We start from the raw sequence: 21,600 nt of genomic DNA on the forward strand, positions 1-21,600 counted from the left end.
AGGTGACGAAATTAAATTTGCTGATTAGTGGTACATCTCCGGCAATTACCTGCTACGCCTCAGACTAAACAGTGAACACAGCAGAGTGATATCCAGCTAATTAAGTGATAATTAGATTTACAGGAAGCTAGAGATGTGCATGTATATACAACCAATCCATGAGGACAGATCAAACAGACGTTATAAAAACAATGATGATACATAGATGTGATATATAGAGTGTGATATACAGCTAATTAAGTGACAATAGAGGCGGCTTTTGTGATAAATTATAGCTGTCATAACGCCGACGGGCCGACGGAGCATGCACGCCAGATCATAGAGTATGTATTCTTCCCTATAATGGTTAACTCTATAGACGTAATAATAATAATAATAATAATAATAATAATAATAATTGATTTATAGAGCGCCTATTTCCAAAAGATATTGCTCAATGGCGCTATGAAAAGAAAAGATTGTAGACAGTGTCTATGGAAAAGAGAGTTTGAACAGATGAGTTTTGAGGGCAGTTTTGAAAGCATCAGCAGATTCTATTTCTTTTAGGGTGAGTGGTAGAGTGTTCCAGAGATAGAGGGCTGCAGCAGAGAACGCTCTTGATCCCATGGCTGTTTTGACGTGAGGCTGTGTAAGCAGTAGGGAGTTTGACGAGCGGAGCAATCGGCTTGGAACATGGAGATGAATGAGGCTTTTAAGATATTGAGAAAACATGTTTTCATAGATGCAGCTGTGTGTAAGAAGAAGAAGTTTGTATTGAATTCTGCTTGATACAGGAAGCCAGTGAAGAGTTTGGAGGATAGGTGTCACAGTTTGGTAGCGTGGTGCACGGGCAACAACACGGGCGGCTGAATTCTGAATCCGTTGGAGTTGTGAAAGGAGCTGTTGAGGAATGTTGTAATAGAGGGAGTTGCAGTAATCAAGTTTAGAGAGAACAAGGCTGGTCGTTAGAAGCTGGGCGGTGTTGAAGTCTAAAAGGGTTCGGATCTTGCTAATATTGAAGATATGGTAGAAGCATCCTTTGCTGAGTGATTTGATTTGATTTTCTAATGACATTGTTGATTGAAAGATGACACCAAGATTTTTTTGCAGAGTCAGACTGCATGATAACATCTTGTCCAATTTCAAGAGATAAACTGTCAGGCACTTTGGAAAGTTGATGCCTGGATCCGATGGTTAAGAACTCAGTCTTTGTGTCATTCAATTTCAGAAAGTTCAAGGTCATCCAGTCTCTTATTTCAGCAATACATTGTTGTATCTTCAGTGCACAACCTTGAGCAAGGTTAGGCTCCGCTGACAGATATAACTGATTGTCATCAGCATAAAGATGAAATTTCAGTGAGTGCTTTCGGACAATGTCACCAATGGGAAGAATGTACAGACAAAACAGTAAAGGTCCAAGGACAGATCCTTGGGGAACGCCATAGTGGAGTGGTGATGCAGTGGAGCGTACAGATTCCACTTTGACGGACTGTGACCTATCAGATAGGTAAGAACGTACCCAGTCAAGGACAATTCCATCGATACCGACTCTGACCTTCAGACGCTGCAGAAGAATTTGGTGATCAACAGTATCAAAAGCACTGGAGAGATCCAAAAGAACAAGGAGAGTCACCTGACGCTGGTCCATGGCAGTCATGATGTCATTGTGTACGTGGACTAGCGCAGTCTCTGTACTGTGCTTTGACCTGTATGCTGATTGGTAGGGCTCCATCAAGTCATGTTGCTGAAGGTGTTCCACAATTCTGTTTGCAACTATCTTCTCGAGACATTTATACAGAAAGGACAAATTTCACACTGGCCTGTAGTTTCTGAAATTGTCTGCATCAAGGGTTGGTTTCTTCAACAGTGGTGTGATCACAGCCTGTTTATAGACACTTGGTACTTCACCACAACTAAGAGAAGTGTTGAAAATGTCCAATACAGCTGGTAGTAGATGAGAAAACGTGGATTTTGTGAGCCAGGTGGGCAGAACATCAAGAGATGATGTTTTCACTTTTGCTGCAGAAACGACCAGCTTCAAATCAGGACCTGTAAGAGTTCTAAATGTGGTGAGTGGCTGTCCTGTGAAAGGAACCTCAACAGAGACCATGGTGCACAGTTCCTGTCTACTTTGCAAATCACTCCGAATGTCTTCAATTTTCCTGGAGAAGAACGTCACAAACTCCTCTGCTAAGTTCTTCAGATCACTGTGTTCAGGAAGACAACAGTCGGAATTTCGGTTGAGGAGGTTACTGAGGAGAAGGTGTAGTTGCCGCGGATTGTTTTTACTCTCCTTAATGTTTTTCGAGATGAATGCCTGCTTTGCGGAACGTAATTCACTGTTCACCATATTGCGAGCATGGCAATACATTTGACGATGAATTTCTAGGTGTGTTTTTCGCCAAATCTTTTCAGCGGCACGGCGCTTCTTTTTCAAGTCACGGATATTGTCATTATACCATCCTGTATTTGGGCGTATAACAACCACTCTGGATTTCAGGGGTGCATGACTGTCAAGAATCCGCTCAAGTGTTTCATCAAACCTGAGGACTTTGGCATTCACATCTGTTGCATCAGAAACTCGGTCAAACACCTCCGAGGTGTCAATATCAAATGCAAAATCATCGATGTTAATGTTTCTAGTCTTTCGATATGAGAGTACCTTGCGTGGTGGCATTGGCTTACTCAGATCAAAAATACATTTAATAACAAAGTGATCAGAAATATTCTCATCAGTAACTGTCACACTCTTCACTAATCCACAGTCTTCTTTGGTGAGAACCAAGTCCAAGATGTGACCTGATTTATGGGTGACAGCGGAAACATGTTGTTTGAGAGTAAAACTGTTCAAGAGATCACAGAACAATTTTGAATTGGAGTCTGAAAGTGAATCAACGTGGATATTGAAATCACCCTCAGAAATCAGCGGATACAGACCTTTATTACCCACGTGGTCAACGTATGGGTAGTTGCATACTAATCTCGTACGTCACACGTGTGTCGTATCGCGTTGACCTGTGTCGTAACGACTTGACCTGAGATTCTAACGATTTGATTGGATAACCGATGACCTCTCAGTTAGGTCACGTTGTGACGGAACTACTTGTTCATTCATAACATACACGTGAATTCATTCATTCTACAACTTAGATGCATTGTGGGAATGTAAACATTGCGAAAGTTGCCGTGTAGCTGTTTAATTGTGAGTCGAACTGAGACATTATATCCGTCGAAAAACATAAACGCAATGTTTCCACCAGTGATGTTAGCCGAGTGCAGCAGTTGCAAACCAAGAAACGGGGTGCTACGGAGTAGTTTATTGTAGGAGGCTGTACGAGAGGCGATGACAACTGACATGCATCGTGACGTCGGTTACCAAGGGGACAGACGAGAATGGCGTAGTGACGTCAATACAGTGTGACGCCATGCAAAAGTGTACTACAGAACAAAATTCTTCCGCAACCTCTTTATGAAACCGGTTTCGGTTTGAAACCATAACAATAACAAAAATACGCTATTTTGTCAATTCAATGCATGTAAGACGTGGGTAATAAATAAAATACCACACTCGGTCTCATTACATACGAATTATACGAAACTTGTGCCCTTCCTATGGTTTCTGACCTCGCTTTTGAAGGGCACAAGTTTCGTATAATTCGTATGTAATGAGACCTCGTGTAGTATTTTCTATTTAGTATGGGACTGTGTCTGGATAAGCATTGTGTTTAACGTTCTCTGCCATCAATACTACTCCAAACAGGCTAAGGACGTGGTTCTTACTTAATAGCCGGATGCACATACCAGGGGTGTAAAAAGAAGTTATTTTTCATTTTACAATCGCCATCGCGGTCATATAAAGGTTTTATTATGTACAGAAGTGTAGTCGGGTGTCAACATTAAAAAAACACGAAAATGTACATTTCAAACTGCCTTTTACACTGACACTTTCCATTTGTATGAAACGTGATTGACGCGAAATGTATGTCAACTTGTAACCACACGCATACCTGTGTAGGCACGATGAGTGCAAACACATCTTCAGTCCTTATTCACTTTGATTAGTCAGTTAACTGTGTTCAACTTAAATCCAGGTAAAATCACAGGTGAAATGAATATTCATATTTACTACCTATGGACTTCAGTTTCGGTAATGAAATGTTTAAAAAAACACATGGGGAAAAGAACATTTTAAAAAAATAACAGAAAAAAATATTTCCTTTCTATGTTAATAAAAACAAGTATCAAATAGTCTTATTCCGATTTCCAAGACATTGATATGCAATGATTAAAAGAGTACAAAAAACAAACGTCAAATGTAAGCTAAACTGTGTATGTTAATAGCTATATTTATTAGGTAGTTGTGTTACATACACAATACACAAACGTATATCAGTTTTTCAAAAATTTGAATTAAAATAAAAACTAATCAGGGAAGGGGATTAGTTAGAGAAGCCATTTTGTGTTCTCTTGATCGGGAAGAACAGCGTTGCTCTACCTCAATAGGCCTCGTCAACTCGATATCTGGACACACAGTGATAATGAACTGACAGCAGATCTACCCGGTCCTAAGAGTGGTTGAGTAAGGATTTACGCCGCTTTCAGCAATGTTCCCAAAATATCACGGCTAGGTGCTCCAGAAATGGGTTTCTGTACCCATGTAGGGTCTCGAACTCGGGTGTTCGGCGTGATGCGTTTATGTACCCATGTGGGGTCTCGAACTCGGGTCTTCGGCGGGATGAGCAAACGCTTTACCCACTTGGCTACCCCCACCGCCGATCAAACCCATGTGTAGATCAAGGGGATGGGTTTCAGCGGAATATGTCTTTGAGGGCACTGCATGATAAGGTTCTCCTTCGAGGCGGAATAGACCCTCAGTATCCAATGTTTGTCGTAAGAGCTGGTTAACTTGGATCGGGTGGTTACCATGGTAACCTGGCTAATCGCGTGATACCATGTCCCGATGGCAGGTTGTTCATGCCGTCAGCCACTTGTTTGAATGCGGAATGTAGAGAATGAAGGACTCACAGACAAACAACATGACACGAGGGGTCATTGTAGTGACTTCGTGGTACTCTACATATCACAGTTGAAATGTGTTAGAATTGGGTTTTTGGTTGGTAAGTTCTTTGGAGATATCACGTGTTGAAGTAGTATCACACCTCGTCGTTTTAGCCACCGAGATCACAATAAACATCACTACCCAAAAACATATATGTGTCTGTTGAACAATCTCATTCAAATAAGATATATTGCTCCAATACATGTTAAATGTCGAGAGGTATCACATCGGAGTTAAAAATCAGCTTACTTAGTTCATCCCTAAGGAGGGCGGTGAGATAGCCTAGTGGTTACAGCGTTCGCTTGTCACGCCGAAGACCAGGGTTCGATTCCCCACATGGGTACAATGTGAGAAGTCCCTGTCTGGTGTCTCCCGCCGTGATATTGCTGGAATATTGCTAAAAGGGGCATAAAACCATACTCACAGACTTATCCCTAAGGATGCTTCCCAAACTGAAAAAGAAGAGTCCACAAGTCACGTTTGATATGGGGATACATTTATTCTCTTGATCTCTTCTCTCAGAAATATTACCTACATCCATGTGAGCATCTTCAAGTCTACATGTTGGCCTCTTGGTTCCTCGTTGAATGTACGTTAAACCTCTGCATACATGGTATACACAATAACAACTGACAAGGGTAGAAAATGGCACATACACTAATGATAAACAATTTCCTGCCAATCAAAAGCTTTGCACGGGCAGTGAAAATGCTACCGTTATAAGGCAAGAAGTAGCACGCAGTCAGTGGCGCGTTATGATGAAATCATTAACGTGCAAACTGTGAAACTGGGTGTAGGCATCCCTATGTCAAGAATGGACTGTTCTATGCGTAAAGAATGGACTGTTCTATGCGTAAAGAATGGACTGTTCTATGCATCTCATTACACAACCATGATACAGAAACTATGTTTTCCTTACGATACAGTGTTGATCTACAAGTTCTCCCTACGTGCCTGTACAACGACATACTGCCGGTCCACAATAAGACTAAAGGTAAATATCTACCACCCATGTTAAATTGTTGCATATCACATACCGATGCTTACATGAATATACTACATTTAGCATAATAGTAGTATGCATGTTTCAGTGAAGTCAATACGTATCAACTGTAGACTGTTAGCATTGAGTGGTTTAAGTGACCGCTGTTAGATTTAACTAATAACACTGAAATGTATGAAAACCGTTTTAATAAACTTTCAGAGACTACGATTCCTTTGAGACGCTGAAAAACATATACGTACACAATTCTGTTTATAAGAACACATTCACAGTCAAACTACAAACATTTGTAGATCTAACAAACCGATAACAAATGAAGATCTGTTTCATTCAATACTGCATATTTCTTTGGTTCAACACGATTAAAATCAATCGGAAAGGCACCTTGTATATATCTTAAGCACGTCACCATGGTAACAGCAACAACAGCATCCCATGTTACTGACACCTGCTTTATGATTTGATATTGTCGGGATAGTTGCACACTTCGATCAGGTTGTCATCCGGGTCTCGGAAGTAGACCGAGGTGATTGGTCCAATGGCGCCAGTCCTCTCTACCGGCCCCTCCATGATAGTGACGTTGCAGTTCTAAAATTCAAGTGACTGATTGAGATGCCATGTAAGACTGCTGGACCGTTTGAAGCCGAGGGATACAACTCTAAACAGCCACCCTCTTAAGCACTAAATCTTAAAACTTTAAATGACTAATATACCAAACACTGATGTTTGTAGTGTGGTTGAATGGTTCCTATTCGAGGTCAAGTGGACAAATTCAAACACTCACTGAGTACTTCACAAGGATAACCAGCCGATATTTTGGAACCCCTTTGCAATAAACACTTATCCTTTTGTTACACTCAATGACAAGTCACGCCGAAGGCCCGGATTCAATTCCTCACATGGGTACAATTTGTGAAGCCCATTTCTGGTGTCCATGCCGTGATATTGCTGGAATATTGCTAAACTCGGAGTAAAACCACACTCACTCACTCACTCACCCAATGACATGATAATACCCCAAACTCATAATTTCAATTCCATGCATTGACAGAAATATATTGCAAAAACTGCATACAAAGAAAAGGTACCAAACAACGAAGTTGGGGCACCTGTGTGCCATTAAGAGCCACACATATTTTAACCAATCAGCTCAACCAAACTGATTACTTCTGTTCTATATTTCATTTGGTGATCATCTGTTGCATTTGGTGATTATCGTAGGACACTATATAGACGAACACGAATACACAATTCAATTGAGAAAGTGACCAAAGTAAGAATAGTTTTATTTAGGATCACACTTACTGAGATTGGCTAAGTTGGTTCATGTACTGACTTTGTGTGCAGTTGCTTTGGTGCCTGACGCTAACAGGGTGATCCTATCCAAACTTCAGGAGCATGGGATGGGTGATGCAAATGGAGAGTATGTCATCGGACAAATAGTCTGTGTTATCTACGGTAAAACAGATTGTGTCGGTTGGAAGTTCTACAGCTGCAGGTCACGAAAACAGACCAAAATATGTAAACCATACGTATCGTTTTGTGGGTAGGACTTGTGTACGCTTCAATAGCCTAATCATACATGCATACGTAAGAAGCACACATCAACAAGCAAGGCTGCTCCTTATCAATCATAATTGTATGAAAATGCAGACAGGTCACTTTCGACCAGCAAAATGGGAAAATAGTTCTATTCTGTTATTTTTTGCCTTAGTATTAAGTCCTTTCGCGTACTGTTTTATTGTCATAATCAGTGTCCAAGTCCTTTCGTATACTGTTTTATTGTCATAATCAGTGTCCAAGTCCTTTCGCGTACTGTTTCATTGTCATAATCGGTGTCCAAGTCCTTTCGCGTACTGTTTCACTGTCATAATGGGTGTCCAAGTCCCTTCATGAACTGTTGTATTGTCATAATCGGTGTCCAAGTCCTTTCGTGTACTGGTTTATAGTCATTATCAATGTTCAAGTCCTTTCGTGAACTGGTTTATAGTCATTATCAATGTTCAAGTCCTTTCGTGAACTGGTTTATAGTCATTATCAATGTTCAAGTCCTTTCATGAACTGATATATTGTCATAATCGGTGTCCAAGTCCTTTTGTTAACTGGTTTATAGTCATTATCAATGTTCAAGTCCTTTCGTGAACTGATGTATTGTCATAATAAATGTTCAAGTGATTTCGCATACCTTTCGTGAACTGATTTATTGTCATAATAAATGTCAAAGTCCTTTTGCGCTCTACTTATTGTCATAGTCGATGTCCAAGTCCTTTCGTGTACTGGTTTATTGTCATAATCGGTGTCCAAGTCCTTTCGTGTCCTGTTGTATTGTCATAATCAGAGTCCAACTCCCTTTGTGAACTCTTTTATTGTCATTAGCAGTGTCCAAGTCCTTTCGTGTACCGTTTTCTTGCCATAATCAATGTCAAAGTCCTTTCGCGTACTGTTTTGTTGTCATAATCAATGTTCACGTCCCTTCACGTACTGTTTTATTGTCATAATCAGTGTCAAAGTCCTTTCGTGTACTGTTTTGTTGTCATAATCAGTGTCAAAGTCCTTTCGTGTACTGTTTTCTTGTCATAATCAGTGTCAAAGTCCATTCGCGTACTGTTTTATTGTCATAATGGGTGTCCAAGTCCTTTCGTGTACTGTTTTATTGTCATAATCAGTGTCCAAGTCCTTTCGTGTACTGTTTTCTTGTCATAATCAGTGTCCAAGACCATTCGCGTACTGTTTTATAGTCATAATGGGTGTCCAAGTCCTTTCCTGTACTGTTTTATTGTCATAATCACTGTCAAAGTCCTTTCATGTACTGTTTTATTGTCATAATGGGTGTCCAAGTCCTTTCTCGTACTGTTTCATTGTCATTATCAAAGTCCAAGCCCTTTCGTGTACTGTTGTATTGTCATAATCAGTGTCCAAGTCCTTTTGTACACTGTTTTGTTATCATTATCAATGTCCAAATCCTTTCGCGTACTGTTTTGTTGTCATAATCAATGTTCAAGTCCTTTCACGTACTGTTTTATTGTCATAATCAGTGTCCAAGTCCTTTCGTGTACTGTTTTGTTGTGATGATCAGTGTCCAAGTCCTTTCGCGTACTGTTTTATTGTCATAATGGGTGTCCAAGTCCTTTCGTGTACTGTTTTATTGTCATAATCAGTGTCCAAGTCCTTTCGTGTACTGTTTTCTTGTCATAATCAGTGTCCAAGACCATTCGCGTACTGTTTTATTGTCATAATGGGTGTCCAAGTCCTTTCCTGTACTGTTTTATCACATAATCACTGTCAAAGTCCTTTCGTGTACTGTTTTATTGTCATAATCAGCGTCCAAGTCCTTTCTCGTACTGTTTCATTGTCATAATGGGTGTCCAAGTCCTTTCTCGTACTGTTTTATTGTCATAATCAAAGTCCTAGTCCATTCGTGTACTATTGTATTGTCATTAGCAGTGTCCAAGTCCTTTCTTGTACTATTTTACTGTCATAATCAAAGTCCAAGTCCATTCGTGTACTATTTTATTGTCATAATCAGTGTCAAAGTCCTTTCGCGTACTGTGTTATTGTCATAATCAGTGTCCAAGCCCTTTCGTATACTGTTTTATTGTCATAATCAGCGTCCAAGTCCTTTCGCGTACTGTTTCATTGTCATAATGGGTGTCCAAGTCCTTTCGCGTACTGTTTCATTGTCATAATGGGTGTCCAAGTCCCTTCATGAACTGTTGTATTGTCATAATCGGTGTCCAAGTCCTTTCGTGAACTGGTTTATAGTCATTATCAATGTTCAAGTCCTTTCGTGAACTGGTTTATAGTCATTATCAATGTTCAAGTCCTTTTGTGAACTGGTTTATAGTCATTATCAATGTTCAAGTCCTTTCGTGAACTGGTTTATAGTCATTATCAATGTTCAAGTCCTTTCGTGAACTGATGTATTGTCATAATCGGTGTCCAAGTCCTTTCGTGAACTGGTTTATAGTCATTATCAATGTTCAAGTCCTTTCGTGAACTGGTTTATAGTCATTATCAATGTTCAAGTCCTTTCGTGAACTGGTTTATAGTCATTATCAATGTTCAAGTCCTTTCGTGTACTGGTTTATTGTCATTATCAATGTTCAAGTCCTTTCGTGAACTGGTTTATAGTCATTATCAATGTTCAAGTCCTTTCGTGTACTGGTTTATTGTCATTATCAATGTTCAAGTCCTTTCGTGAACTGATGTATTGTCATAATAAATGTTCAAGTGATTTCGGATACTGGTTTATAGTCATTATCAATGCCCAAATCCTTTCGTGTTCTGCTTATTGTCATAGTCGGTGTCAAAGTCCATTCATGTACCGGTTTATTGTCATAATCGATGCCCAAGTCCGTCCGAGTACTGTTTATTCTCATAATCGTTGTGCAAGTAATTTTGCGTACTGTTTTATTTATGGCCAATGTTTGAGGTGTGTCAAGACCGCTATAGTAGTACCTTCAGATGTTCCATGACCTGGTTTAGCTTCGTGTGGGTGATGAAACAGACATCAGCTGACCCCGGAGTCGGGGAACTGGCCTTGGGCTCAAACTCCTTACCACGCTCGTGGAGATTTATCTTAGAAAGGCCGAAGTTGAGCGCTTTACGACCCTGTAACAAAACGTTCATTTATCTTAGAGGACATTTTCCTTTGTTGATCTTACGTGTACTTAGTTCGGTATTCTGTTTTCACATTTAGTCTTAAGTTACGTTCTTTAATCTAAAGGAAAAACACAACTATCTTTAAAAGTACTTTACAACCTTAATCACTATCCTACAAATGTTTAGACCCTAAATGCGTTAATACTACCGAACACAGGTTGTCCAGTGTATAGAGCTCTTACTTTGAATGTAGCGACCTCCATGCCCAGTACCCGCGTGTAGAAGTCCACGGACTTGTTAATGTCGGCAACGGTGATGACGAAGTGGTCAAGACGTTCAATCTTGAAACCGCTGACTGACCGCCTGGCAAATGTCGCAACTGACCCATCCTGCAAGATGAATATATTGACATGATTATCAAAATTTACTTTGACTATCTATATAGAGCACAAATACACATAACGGCGGACACAACAAAGAGCGCCGTGAATGGGGATGAAAGGAGTGACCGAGGGAATCCGCTTTCCGGGAACCTGCTGTACCCCCTCGAGCACGGGAGCGGTGGGGTAGCCAGGTGGTTAAGGCGTTCGCTCGTCACGCCGAAGACCAGGATTCGATTCCCCCATGGGTGCAATGAGTGAAGCCTATTCCTGATGTCCCCTCTATGTTATTACAGGAATATTGCTAAAAGCGGAGTAAACCCAAGACACTCACTAGATCACGGTGTTATGGGTATCGTTGAGAGAAATCGTACCAAGGTCTTTGGCGTTGAAAGCGAAGGCCTTAACCACTAGGCTACCCCACCGCTCCCGTGCTCAAGTGGGTAGAGCAGGCTGTATATTACCTAATACTTCGTGGCATTCGTATGCTTATATTTTGGATCACAATTCCTTACATAGGTTGAGTGGGTTATATCGGATGGGATTCAACCCCAAAAGTACTGCAATTTGTACTACAGGTGCCCTGTAGACAAGATCTATGGTAAGCCAATGTTAAAGAAAGGGAGTTACGTCCTCATTGGACCCGTGAAGGTCCGGCTTAGAATGAACCTTGAGTAACCCATGCTTGTCGTAAGAGGCGACTAACGGGATCGGGTGGTCAGGCTCGCTGGCTTGGTTGACACATGTCATCGGTTCCCAATTTCGCAGATCGATGCTCATGCTGTTGATCACTGGATTGTCTGGTCCAGACTCGATTATTTACAGACCGACGCCATATAGCTGGAATATTGCTGAGTGCGGCGTAAAACTAAACTCACTCACTCCGTCTTCATTGTATGTTATCATCCCTGTGACCTTACGAAATGTATCAAGCCCCCAACACTCGAAAATAAATTTGTTGTTCAGGCTCTGACATTTGGTGTATCGTGTCATGGGTGATTGTATGCAACGTGTAATCGAAGCCCGATGATCACAGCTCATGATTTGCCTGCAGTGACCAGATTTGCGGATCCAGAGTGAAGCGTTACATGACACTGGGGGTTATTGCTGATTGCGGTGATAAAATTGACTCTCTCACTTCCTGGCAGGAAGGCGGGCAATTTACAAACCACCAAGACTGCGGCATAAAACAGCACATTGGTTGACACATGTCGTCGCATCCCAAATGCGTAGATCGATGCTCATACTGTTTTCATGGATTGTCTGGTCCAGACTCGATTATTTACAGACCGCCGCCATACAGCTGGAATATTCCTGAGTGCGGTGTAAAACTAAACTCACTCGCTCACATCGGTAAATCGACTGGTGCATATTTTGTCATAATCCGATGAGCCTTATATATTTTGTCATATTCAGATGAGCCTTATATATTTTGTCATATTCTGATGAGCCATATATATTTTGTCATATTCCGATGAGCCATATATATTTTGTCATATTCCGATGAGCTATATGTATCATCTTATTATTACACACATTCAAGCGTTATACATACAATTGCAATAACTGAAGGTACGTATTTAGTCAACCGCATCACGGTCGTATTCATATCACGAACAATACATTTTTTTGACCTACTTAGTTTTGATAAAATATCAGTCGCGTCGTTACAGCTGACTCATCCCATGTATTAAGCTATATGTACATTGTTCCCAGGACTGCGAGCATTAACTGACAAGTTTGAAGCACAGCTTGTCACAACGAAAATAGGTAAGATGCATACATACAGTGCCAGGTGGTCACTATCACACACCATGCGACCAATGGTAGTGTTACATATTACAATTAACTATAGCATAAAACCTGAGACAACGTTTCCATGGGTATTTCATAAGAATATGACCTCCAGTAGTCTGACAAAACTGAACGGACTGAACATACCTGTACGCTTGTTGTCATTATGATGCCGAGATCTATGTACTTCCACCTGCACTATTCACTTCCACCCGAGAGACTCCGAGCGACATGACCTAGATCGAATCGGTATTTTGATTCGTTCTACAGTACCGGGCAGAAACAGGCTATCCCTGAATACCGGTTGTTTGGTCATGACGTATATGTCCAAATATCGGAATACATAGAGGCGTAACAAAGATTTCAAAAGACCTTTCAAAAACATAGAAATGTGTATGCTACATGCAATCCAGCTAAGGCTTCATCAGTTCTCCGTAGACTCGTGATCAACCCAGCGAACAGTGTTAATGTACAAAAATCTATATATGTTTCCACTAGGTAATATTTTAGTGTGACAAATAGACATACATCATACACATTTCTTTTTTTGAGCACGTTAGTTTTTGCTTCTTTGGCAGACTTAAATATGTGACCTTGTCGATTGTCGTATCAGTTAATGTTTCGCTCTCAATCATTTTTATTTACCCCGAATCGACTATTTAGAGGCCTCTAGAATATTGCTGAATATGTCTTGTTAACCCGTCAGTGATAGACCTTGATGCTATTTGTTGCGTCACCAGCCCCTGTTGTGTAGCGCCACTAAGACTCCAGTGCCAATAATCAGGGTTACATATCTCATAAAAAGCAATAATTGCGCTTGTGCCGAGAGGGAACTCTCGTTGTTGCCAATGTTGGTCGTCAATGTCGACTCACGTACCTGCACAATTAATCTGAAACAATTCGTTTTGTATTATTACCTTAAGAAAATGTAAGTTATAGATATGTCTGATATCTGGATGGGTGAATGTATCTCGGAAATGATGCAGTGTTTGATAATGGCGATGGCGATCTAACACGATCGCAGTGGCCATGTACAACTTGCTCCTATGGCCAGTACTGATTGTTAGTGAAGCACGACCGTCAAACATTTTACCGTTATGATTACGGTATATTTTCTAACAGTACAACTTAACATTTACGGTCGCATAACTGGTGGCGTGGCTGCCAACAATTTACCGTTATGATTACGTTATATTTTCTAACAGTACAACTTAACATTTACGGTCGCATAACTGGTGGCGTGGCTGCCAACATTTTACCGTTATGATTACGGTATATTTTCTAACAGTACATCTTATGATTTACGGCTGCATAACTGATGGCACGACTGCCAACATTTTACCGTAATATTAATGCCATAGCGTAATATTAATGCCAGTAGGCCATAACATTCACGGTGTGAACTTGAGACATGGCATCCAACCTTGTACCGTAAAGGTTACGGTAAGGGTTTACAGTATATAGACGGTTCATTCTCAATATGCCGCTGAGTTGTCAAGTTTGGTCTTCATGTTTAGAATGAGAAAGTAAACTAATCTTTGCGTCGTACTGTAACGACATATCGGAAGTCTAGAGTGTGCAAGAAGCTTTGCCTCCTCCTCTCGTTGTTTGTCTTCAAACAGAGACGGCTTTCAACGAGAATTTGAACAGGATGAAAAACGAAATTTCTGATGGGGGCTGAAACGTATGCAGATAACCGAATAGAGCAATGCACCTGGTATTAAGACTCCGTAAACACAAACACAACGTCAGGCAAAGTCTCGGTGCTTTTGGTCAGGAACCGACTGAACTCAACAAGCTACGAGAGAAGCCAAACATTTATTGATTACCAAATCTTGTCGAAAATGAAAAGACATTCTCAGCATATGTAGTGTTTTATTGATGTGGGGACAGACACAGGGGCCTACAACGCACGCACGCACACGCACGCACGCACACACACACACACAAAAACAACAACAACAAACACAAAAACCCAACGGAATCAAGGTATTTATTGTCACTTACTGGGTCTCAGCACTATGTAAAAGCCACTGTCGTGATAGTATGTACTTTGATACCAGTTTTTGTTTGTTTTTGTTTTGCTTTATTATTTTATTCATTTACTTAATTTATTGTATAGGTGGGGTGGGTGGGTGGGATCGGGGTACTTTACAAGCCCCTGTGGGGATAGATGGGTACATACAGGGCATAATCTATAACTAGACACTAGGGAAGTATACATCAGCTAAGGGTTACCTATAACGCTTTGCTGACACTGCTACTGAGCCGTGCCCTCGTCTCCATAGTGGTCAGAGATGCCCAGTGGGCACTATTCTTTACCGCCACGCCTAAGTGGCGATAACGGAAGTGTACAAAGGCCAAAGTGATCAGGTCACAGGTGTGTATTACTATTGTGAACCCAGCACGGCTGCTGAAGGTAGAAATATCAATTTTTATACCATCCCTACCCTAGATGCGTCTATTATGAATTATATCTGAGTGAGTGGGGATAATTTTACGCCGCTCTTGGAAATATTCCCGCAATATCACCGCTTGGGACACCAGAAATGGGCTTCAAACATGCCCATGTGGGGAATCAAACCTGGGTCTTCCGCGTGACGAGCAGCGGACGATTTAACCATCAGACAACCCCACCGCCCCGAATATATCTGAAGCTAGATATAAAAAACATTAATATGGATACGAAATAATGTATCCACTTATGGCTTGTTACACGATTCAGTAATATGCAATATAAGTGAAAGTAACGATATATGTTTATCTGCAGTGCAGTAAATAACTACCATATTCAATGTATGGTGCAGTGTGTATACGCATAAATTAGTCTACCTGTTTAGGTGGGGGCTTACTAAAGACTACCTTATTTAAAGGAACGATTAAAGCACGTTGTAAACAGGTCCCCGAAACTCACCATCTCATCCACTTAATTAGTCATGTAATATATACCCATCTCAATACATCAGACCGCAGTACACATTACCGACACACTAAAGCCACAGCGAGCTCTAATATATGGTTTTAATGAAAGTAACAAAATACATGAATCGTTGACCAGTACCCTAAAAACAATAGTCAGAGTAATATATGTTTCAATCAATACCAGGGCGGTGGGGTAGCCCAGTGGTTACAGCCTTCGGTCGTCACGCCCAAGGCCCGGGTTCGATTCCCCACATTATGTAAATTCACTTTACAAAGTAACGGTGTTCTCTTCATTTGAACATTGCCGCGGAGTTGCGTCCCTTAGGCAAACACTCCTTAGTGGTTTCTAACTGTCGGTTCGCAATGATCGCGTTACTAGGTATGTCACCAGCATATCCGTGGCAGTGAGTTTCAACAAGGCCCCGAAAGGATGAGAATAGACTAACGCTTAGTCTCTAAATATATAATGTTGATAGTAACAAACAAACCCATTTAAATTGAAAAGGAGCCCCTGAGAGACCAGAAGAAATCTAGACTTGTTTCATTTAGGACATTAAGCATTACAGAGAGGGCTAGGCAGTCGGGAATATAATGTGGTTCAGGGACGGTGAAACAGACTAGGATGAGAACTGCATCGCTTCGGGCTTTTCTCACACGCCATCACATACCTAGAATACAGTTCACAGCAAAACCCAAGGAGAAACTATTTGTTTAAACCAGAATCGTTGATAAAAGTTCTGGCAAAAATGTAAATGCAAAGTCACAACTGATGTGATTGAAGAAAGTCATCATTACTTATGACATAATCAAGAAGACATTAGAAATTCTTTTGATATCGGGTCTGTTAGTTCTCAACATTCTCGATATGTTAGACGTTCAACATATTTATATTTACATCCTGAATTGCATAACCTTGTTACAAGGTTTACAGCAATGAGATTGAGACAGTTTCTATGTGCAAGATTATCACGAGAGGAATGTGGTTTGACCTACTTTATAAATAAATAGGCTTCTGGGCCAGATTTACTGCGCGGAAAAACATTGTTTATTAAATCCAGTATTTACAGGAGTTAATAAAGAAGAAACTTTGAATGATATTTAAAACAAAATTTAATTAAAACCAAAGTTCTTAATATCGCATGTGCTGATTAAATACTTTGAAAATAAAATATTGTAACTATATAAATTGTTAAATTCAACAAACAAAGATTGATGACTCGTTACAAAGTCTTCTTGTAATTGCAGCTCTCGTGTACTGTGAGTTTGGTTTACGCAGGTTTCAGCTGTATTCCAGTTATGTCACGTGGGAGGAAAGTCCGAAGTGATGCAGGTCGTGGACATTGACCACGTGCACGTTGTTGAAATCCATGAGCACGGACGGGTGCTGTGAAACCTTGAAATATAATTCGGACGAATCTGAGATTTGGACCCACGATCTTCAGTTCCTGGCGTGCCAAAGGGACGCAACCGTGGACAGCGACTTGCTGTCTTGAAACAGCCTTGTCTTAAATACAGACATTGTCTCTGGTAAAAGTAAGTTTAAATGACTTTGTATGACAGTGTCTTTGGTTTGTTTAGAATAGTCTTTTACGGTCAGATTCATCTACATCATTTAATCTGAGTTCACATTATCATTTGAATATTTTGAATCTAACTCGCTTGCACTGCTATTTCTGCAAAGAGATCAGAGTCTACTTTTGTATCTTTGAAACCGGATCCTAGATATGTAAATATAATTTTTAATTTATTTAATGAAATTTTAACATGTTTGCGATTTGATGTTGCTTTCAAAAGATGTGAAATCCTGAAAATGTGGCCTAGTTGACATGAAAATAGGTCAAGGTAACACGTGACAGGTGCGTGGCACAACAAGTCACGTCCCAATGTTTGAACAACTGAAGGTGTCCGCTCTGTCACACCGCCGGCTTTAACGCGGGGGTCGAATTGCGTTTACTATTTTACATATACAGTATAGCACAAAGTCTATACCGTCCCCGACTGCATACGTATATCAGAGATACAGGTGTTATCTGGCCCAACATACATCGAACATACGATTAAATCCGAATGACAGTGATTCGGACTGAGTCAGCATTTCCAATCCTCGGTTGAATGTAGTGGTTTAGCAAATTTCTGTTATTGATCCGCTGATTTATGGTTTTACAGGTATCTATATGTCCCCAAAGTCGGAGCGCTCATTATCCACTTAAAATATATCAATTGCTGAGATTAAAATTTCACCTTATTTGGCTTTCTTTGGTTTCTTATACCATGGACAATAACTGAATAACATGAGATCTCATGTAAATAAATAACAAATAAATAACCCTGTCTTTTTATATATTCACATACACTGTATTGCATATATATTGTGTAGTCATTAAAAGCGACGATGAAAAGGTAGTTTGGACATTTAAACGATAAATTACAATATTCATACCGTACGCAGTAAATCAGCAGTGCTTTTTAATGAAGGAAGCCGAGGTACTGAATGTCAGAGCTTAATTAACCTTACTACTTTTAAATACATTAAACTGCAACAGCACACAGCGCACAAATGATGTCTGAAAACCTTCACATACCCGTACACATCTCACGCGGCCATGTCGTGATTGACGTGTATCGACAGTGTGGATATGTTGTCAACGGGAGTTTTACGATATATCCAACCCCGCAAATATTCACCATCTAATATTCCTCTGAACTCGGTTTCTCTGAACACTTCAGGTAAATTAGCTGTATGGGTTAAATAAGAAACCAGAGACCATATCAGCAATTAGTCAATGAAGAAACACAAAAATATGGTCATTCGTTCTTGTAGGACTGAGTGATGTGGATACAATGAGCAGAAATATATTTTACAGGGCGTTTTACCATTTCTAAATCAAACGCCCAACTTCAAAGACACAGAAAAAGCCATACCCACTAGTACATCGACATACGTCACACTGTACTCAACGCGTAACCCGGAAGTATAAAACGTGTAAGATGAGATTCGATCTGATTTACAATCACACAACGAAAATGCGATACCGGGCCCATCGTTGGTGTAATAAAACATCACAAACCTACTAAATGCACCGATTTACCTGTAACAGTTTCCTAAACTGCTGGCTGACTAGTCTCTGCCACATGGCTCGGAAGGAGATGCCTGTTTGCCGACTTGAGAATCCACGCTGTCGCTGTTCTCTCCCTATCAAAGGCGCAGTGTGAGCTCCGCGGTGGAATTTCTTGTTCTATATTTAGAACAAGTGCCAGCCGAGGGGAAACCCCTCTTCTGAACTAATCACATGGGGAGTTTTCATGACTGCATAAGACTGTAAAACAATTTTACTAATCACGAGGACAATAAAATACGTTCACTATCTCCTTCTTCAACATTACCATTAACATGCAAGTGCTGTGTGTATAATACTGTTATCAAAATTGTTGATATTGATAATGTGAAAGCGAAAGACCTATTTCCATGTCTAAAAATGTATACATACATGCGCAGTTTGAATTCACTTCCGAAGCACTTGCTGACTATGCAACGTCCAACGCTACGCTATGTGCAAAGGAAGACATGTACACGTTTCCCAACTAGCTGGTCAGAACGCGTGTAAACTCGCTGACCAGCAAGGGTCAACACACCCATTCAGTGTATACTGTCACATATAGAAACTCAACAATGTCGATATGCTTGTTATCGAGCCGGAGGTTTTACATAGAGTACTGATATAGACCAGCCTGTATTCTTCCCTATAAATAGTTAACTCAATAGACGTACGAGCGGGTACCTGTATGCGACTGTGTCTGGATAAGCATTGTGTTTAACGTTCTCTGCCATCAATACTACTCCAAACAGGCTAAGGACGTGGTTCTTACTTAATAGCCGGATGCACATACCAGGGGGGTAAAAAGAAGTTATTTTTCATTTTTCAATCGCCATCGCGGTCATATAAAGGTTTTATTATGTACAGAAGTGTAGTCGGGTGTCAACATTAAAAAAACACGAAAATGTACATTTCAAACTGCCTTTTACACTGACACTTTCCATTTGTATGAAACGTGATTGACGCGAAATGTATGTCAACTTGTAACCACACACATACCTGTGTAGGCACGATGAGTGCGAACACATGTTCAGTCCTTATTCATTTTGCTTAGTCAGTTAACTGTGTTCAACTAAAATCCAGGTAAAATCACAGGTGAAATGAATATTCATATTTACTATCTATGGGCTTCAGTTTCGGTAATGAAATGTTTACAAAAACACATGGGGAAAGAACATTTTAAAAACATAACAGAAAAAAATATTTCCTTTCTATTCTAATAAAAACAAGTATCAAATAGTCTTATTCCGATTTCCAAGACATTGATATGCAATGATTAAAAGAGTACAAAAAAACAAACGTTTATTCGTTCTTTAACAAATGTAAGCTAAACTGTGTATGTTAATAGCTATATTTATTAGGTAGTTGGGTTACATACACAATACATAAACGTATATGAGATTTTCAAAAATTTGAATTAAAATAAAAACTAATCAGGGGAGGGGATTAGTTAGAGAAGGCAGAGAATGGGAAATTGGATAAATACGTTTTGGATTAGGTTAATCAGTTATTCCCATCCCCAATGGAAATCCTATTCATCATGGTTTTATCTTGCCTCGGCTTGTCCTATGTATAATTATGCTTGTTTTCATTGTTAATCATCTTGTTTACCCTCACTCATTGTTATCCCTCATGTACCCTAAATATATGCCGCTGTACCCATCCTCCACCTCATGCTTGAAAACGGTATAAGTATCTGTACCGAAACGTCGCTATTATACAATAAAGAAGTTGTTCATCTATAAAGACTTGTCTTTCCTGTCGTACACACCCTCCATAAGTGAAATAGACATCGTCAGTCGGCTGTATTCAGAGAAACATATATGAATAAATTGTTTATTAACGTGTCACGCATAAAATTACAAGGTATACACACAATAAATATACAAAGATAAAATAGATTATGCAGGGCCTCAATAGGCCGAAGAGACACGGTATAAAACTGTAAAATATAACTTATTTCAATAAGATAAAATAACCGTACAGTACAATGTATATATAAGGTACATAAAATTGTAAAAATATTTAATAAAATAATGACTAGATAGAATTAGTTGAAATATTATACATGCAGTCTGTGGAGACCCCGCCCTACATTGTGGTGATATTATAATGTATATATATCACACTGCCTGCAGAGGCAACGTGACCTCATGTTTCATGAGGCTGCATCGAGGTGAACCGAGGCAAGGACGAGATGCCCTGTGTGCTTTTTACCCAGCAGTTAATGGGTACCCGGTAGGACGAGATGGTAGTGTGACCGCTAACTTTCTACCACCTTAAGTCAGCCCGTGTTACGCTCTTCGGAGTGAGCTGTGAATGAGAAGAGACGAGTGCACCCAGATCCACTGGTTGGGCTGATACTAACGTGAGTGAGTGAGTGAGTTAAAAGTTTACGTCTCGTCGGCATTATTTCAGCCATATAGCGACGATTACGTAGTGCTTTGAGCATAGGCCTGTTTGATGCGGAGGTATAGTGCAATATAAATGACATGGCTAGTTTTGTGGTGATAATAAAAATAAATTTGTGGATGTTCAAAGAGTGTGGTTGTACTGTTGTTGATTTTATCATTATTATTGTCATAAGTAGTAGTAGTAGTAGTAGTAGTAGTAGTAGTAGTAGTAGTAGTAGTAGTCACTCCTGCGAGCATAAACGGACAGTCTCTATAGTGCCTCCTGACACACAGAAAGTAACGGGCTTTCATGTTATTGAAATCAGAGTGGTACACCGGTATTATTTAACCGGTGCCATCCACATACTGCTGG

The 21,600-nt window shown here is 40.1% G+C and overlaps 1 protein-coding gene across 1 annotated transcript; it reads right to left on the reverse strand.

Moving 5' to 3' along the window:
- Positions 1 to 5,517: 5,517 nt before the first annotated feature.
- Positions 5,518 to 18,976, reverse strand: LOC124265098 (glyoxalase domain-containing protein 5-like). Its single transcript, XM_046699923.1, has 4 exons — positions 18,829 to 18,976; positions 10,886 to 11,032; positions 10,500 to 10,652; positions 5,518 to 6,629 (listed from the first exon to the last, which is right to left on the reverse strand). The coding sequence occupies exons 1-4, from the start codon at positions 18,871 to 18,873 to the stop codon at positions 6,495 to 6,497; spliced, it is 480 nt and encodes a 159-aa protein (XP_046555879.1). The 5' UTR covers positions 18,874 to 18,976; the 3' UTR covers positions 5,518 to 6,494.
- Between the last annotated feature and the right edge of the window lie 2,624 nt (positions 18,977 to 21,600).

This window comes from Haliotis rubra, unplaced genomic scaffold (genome assembly GCF_003918875.1).
Source record: "Haliotis rubra isolate DU_JTF1 unplaced genomic scaffold, ASM391887v1 Scf10, whole genome shotgun sequence".
In the NCBI taxonomy this organism is placed as follows: Eukaryota; Metazoa; Mollusca; class Gastropoda; order Lepetellida; family Haliotidae; genus Haliotis; species Haliotis rubra.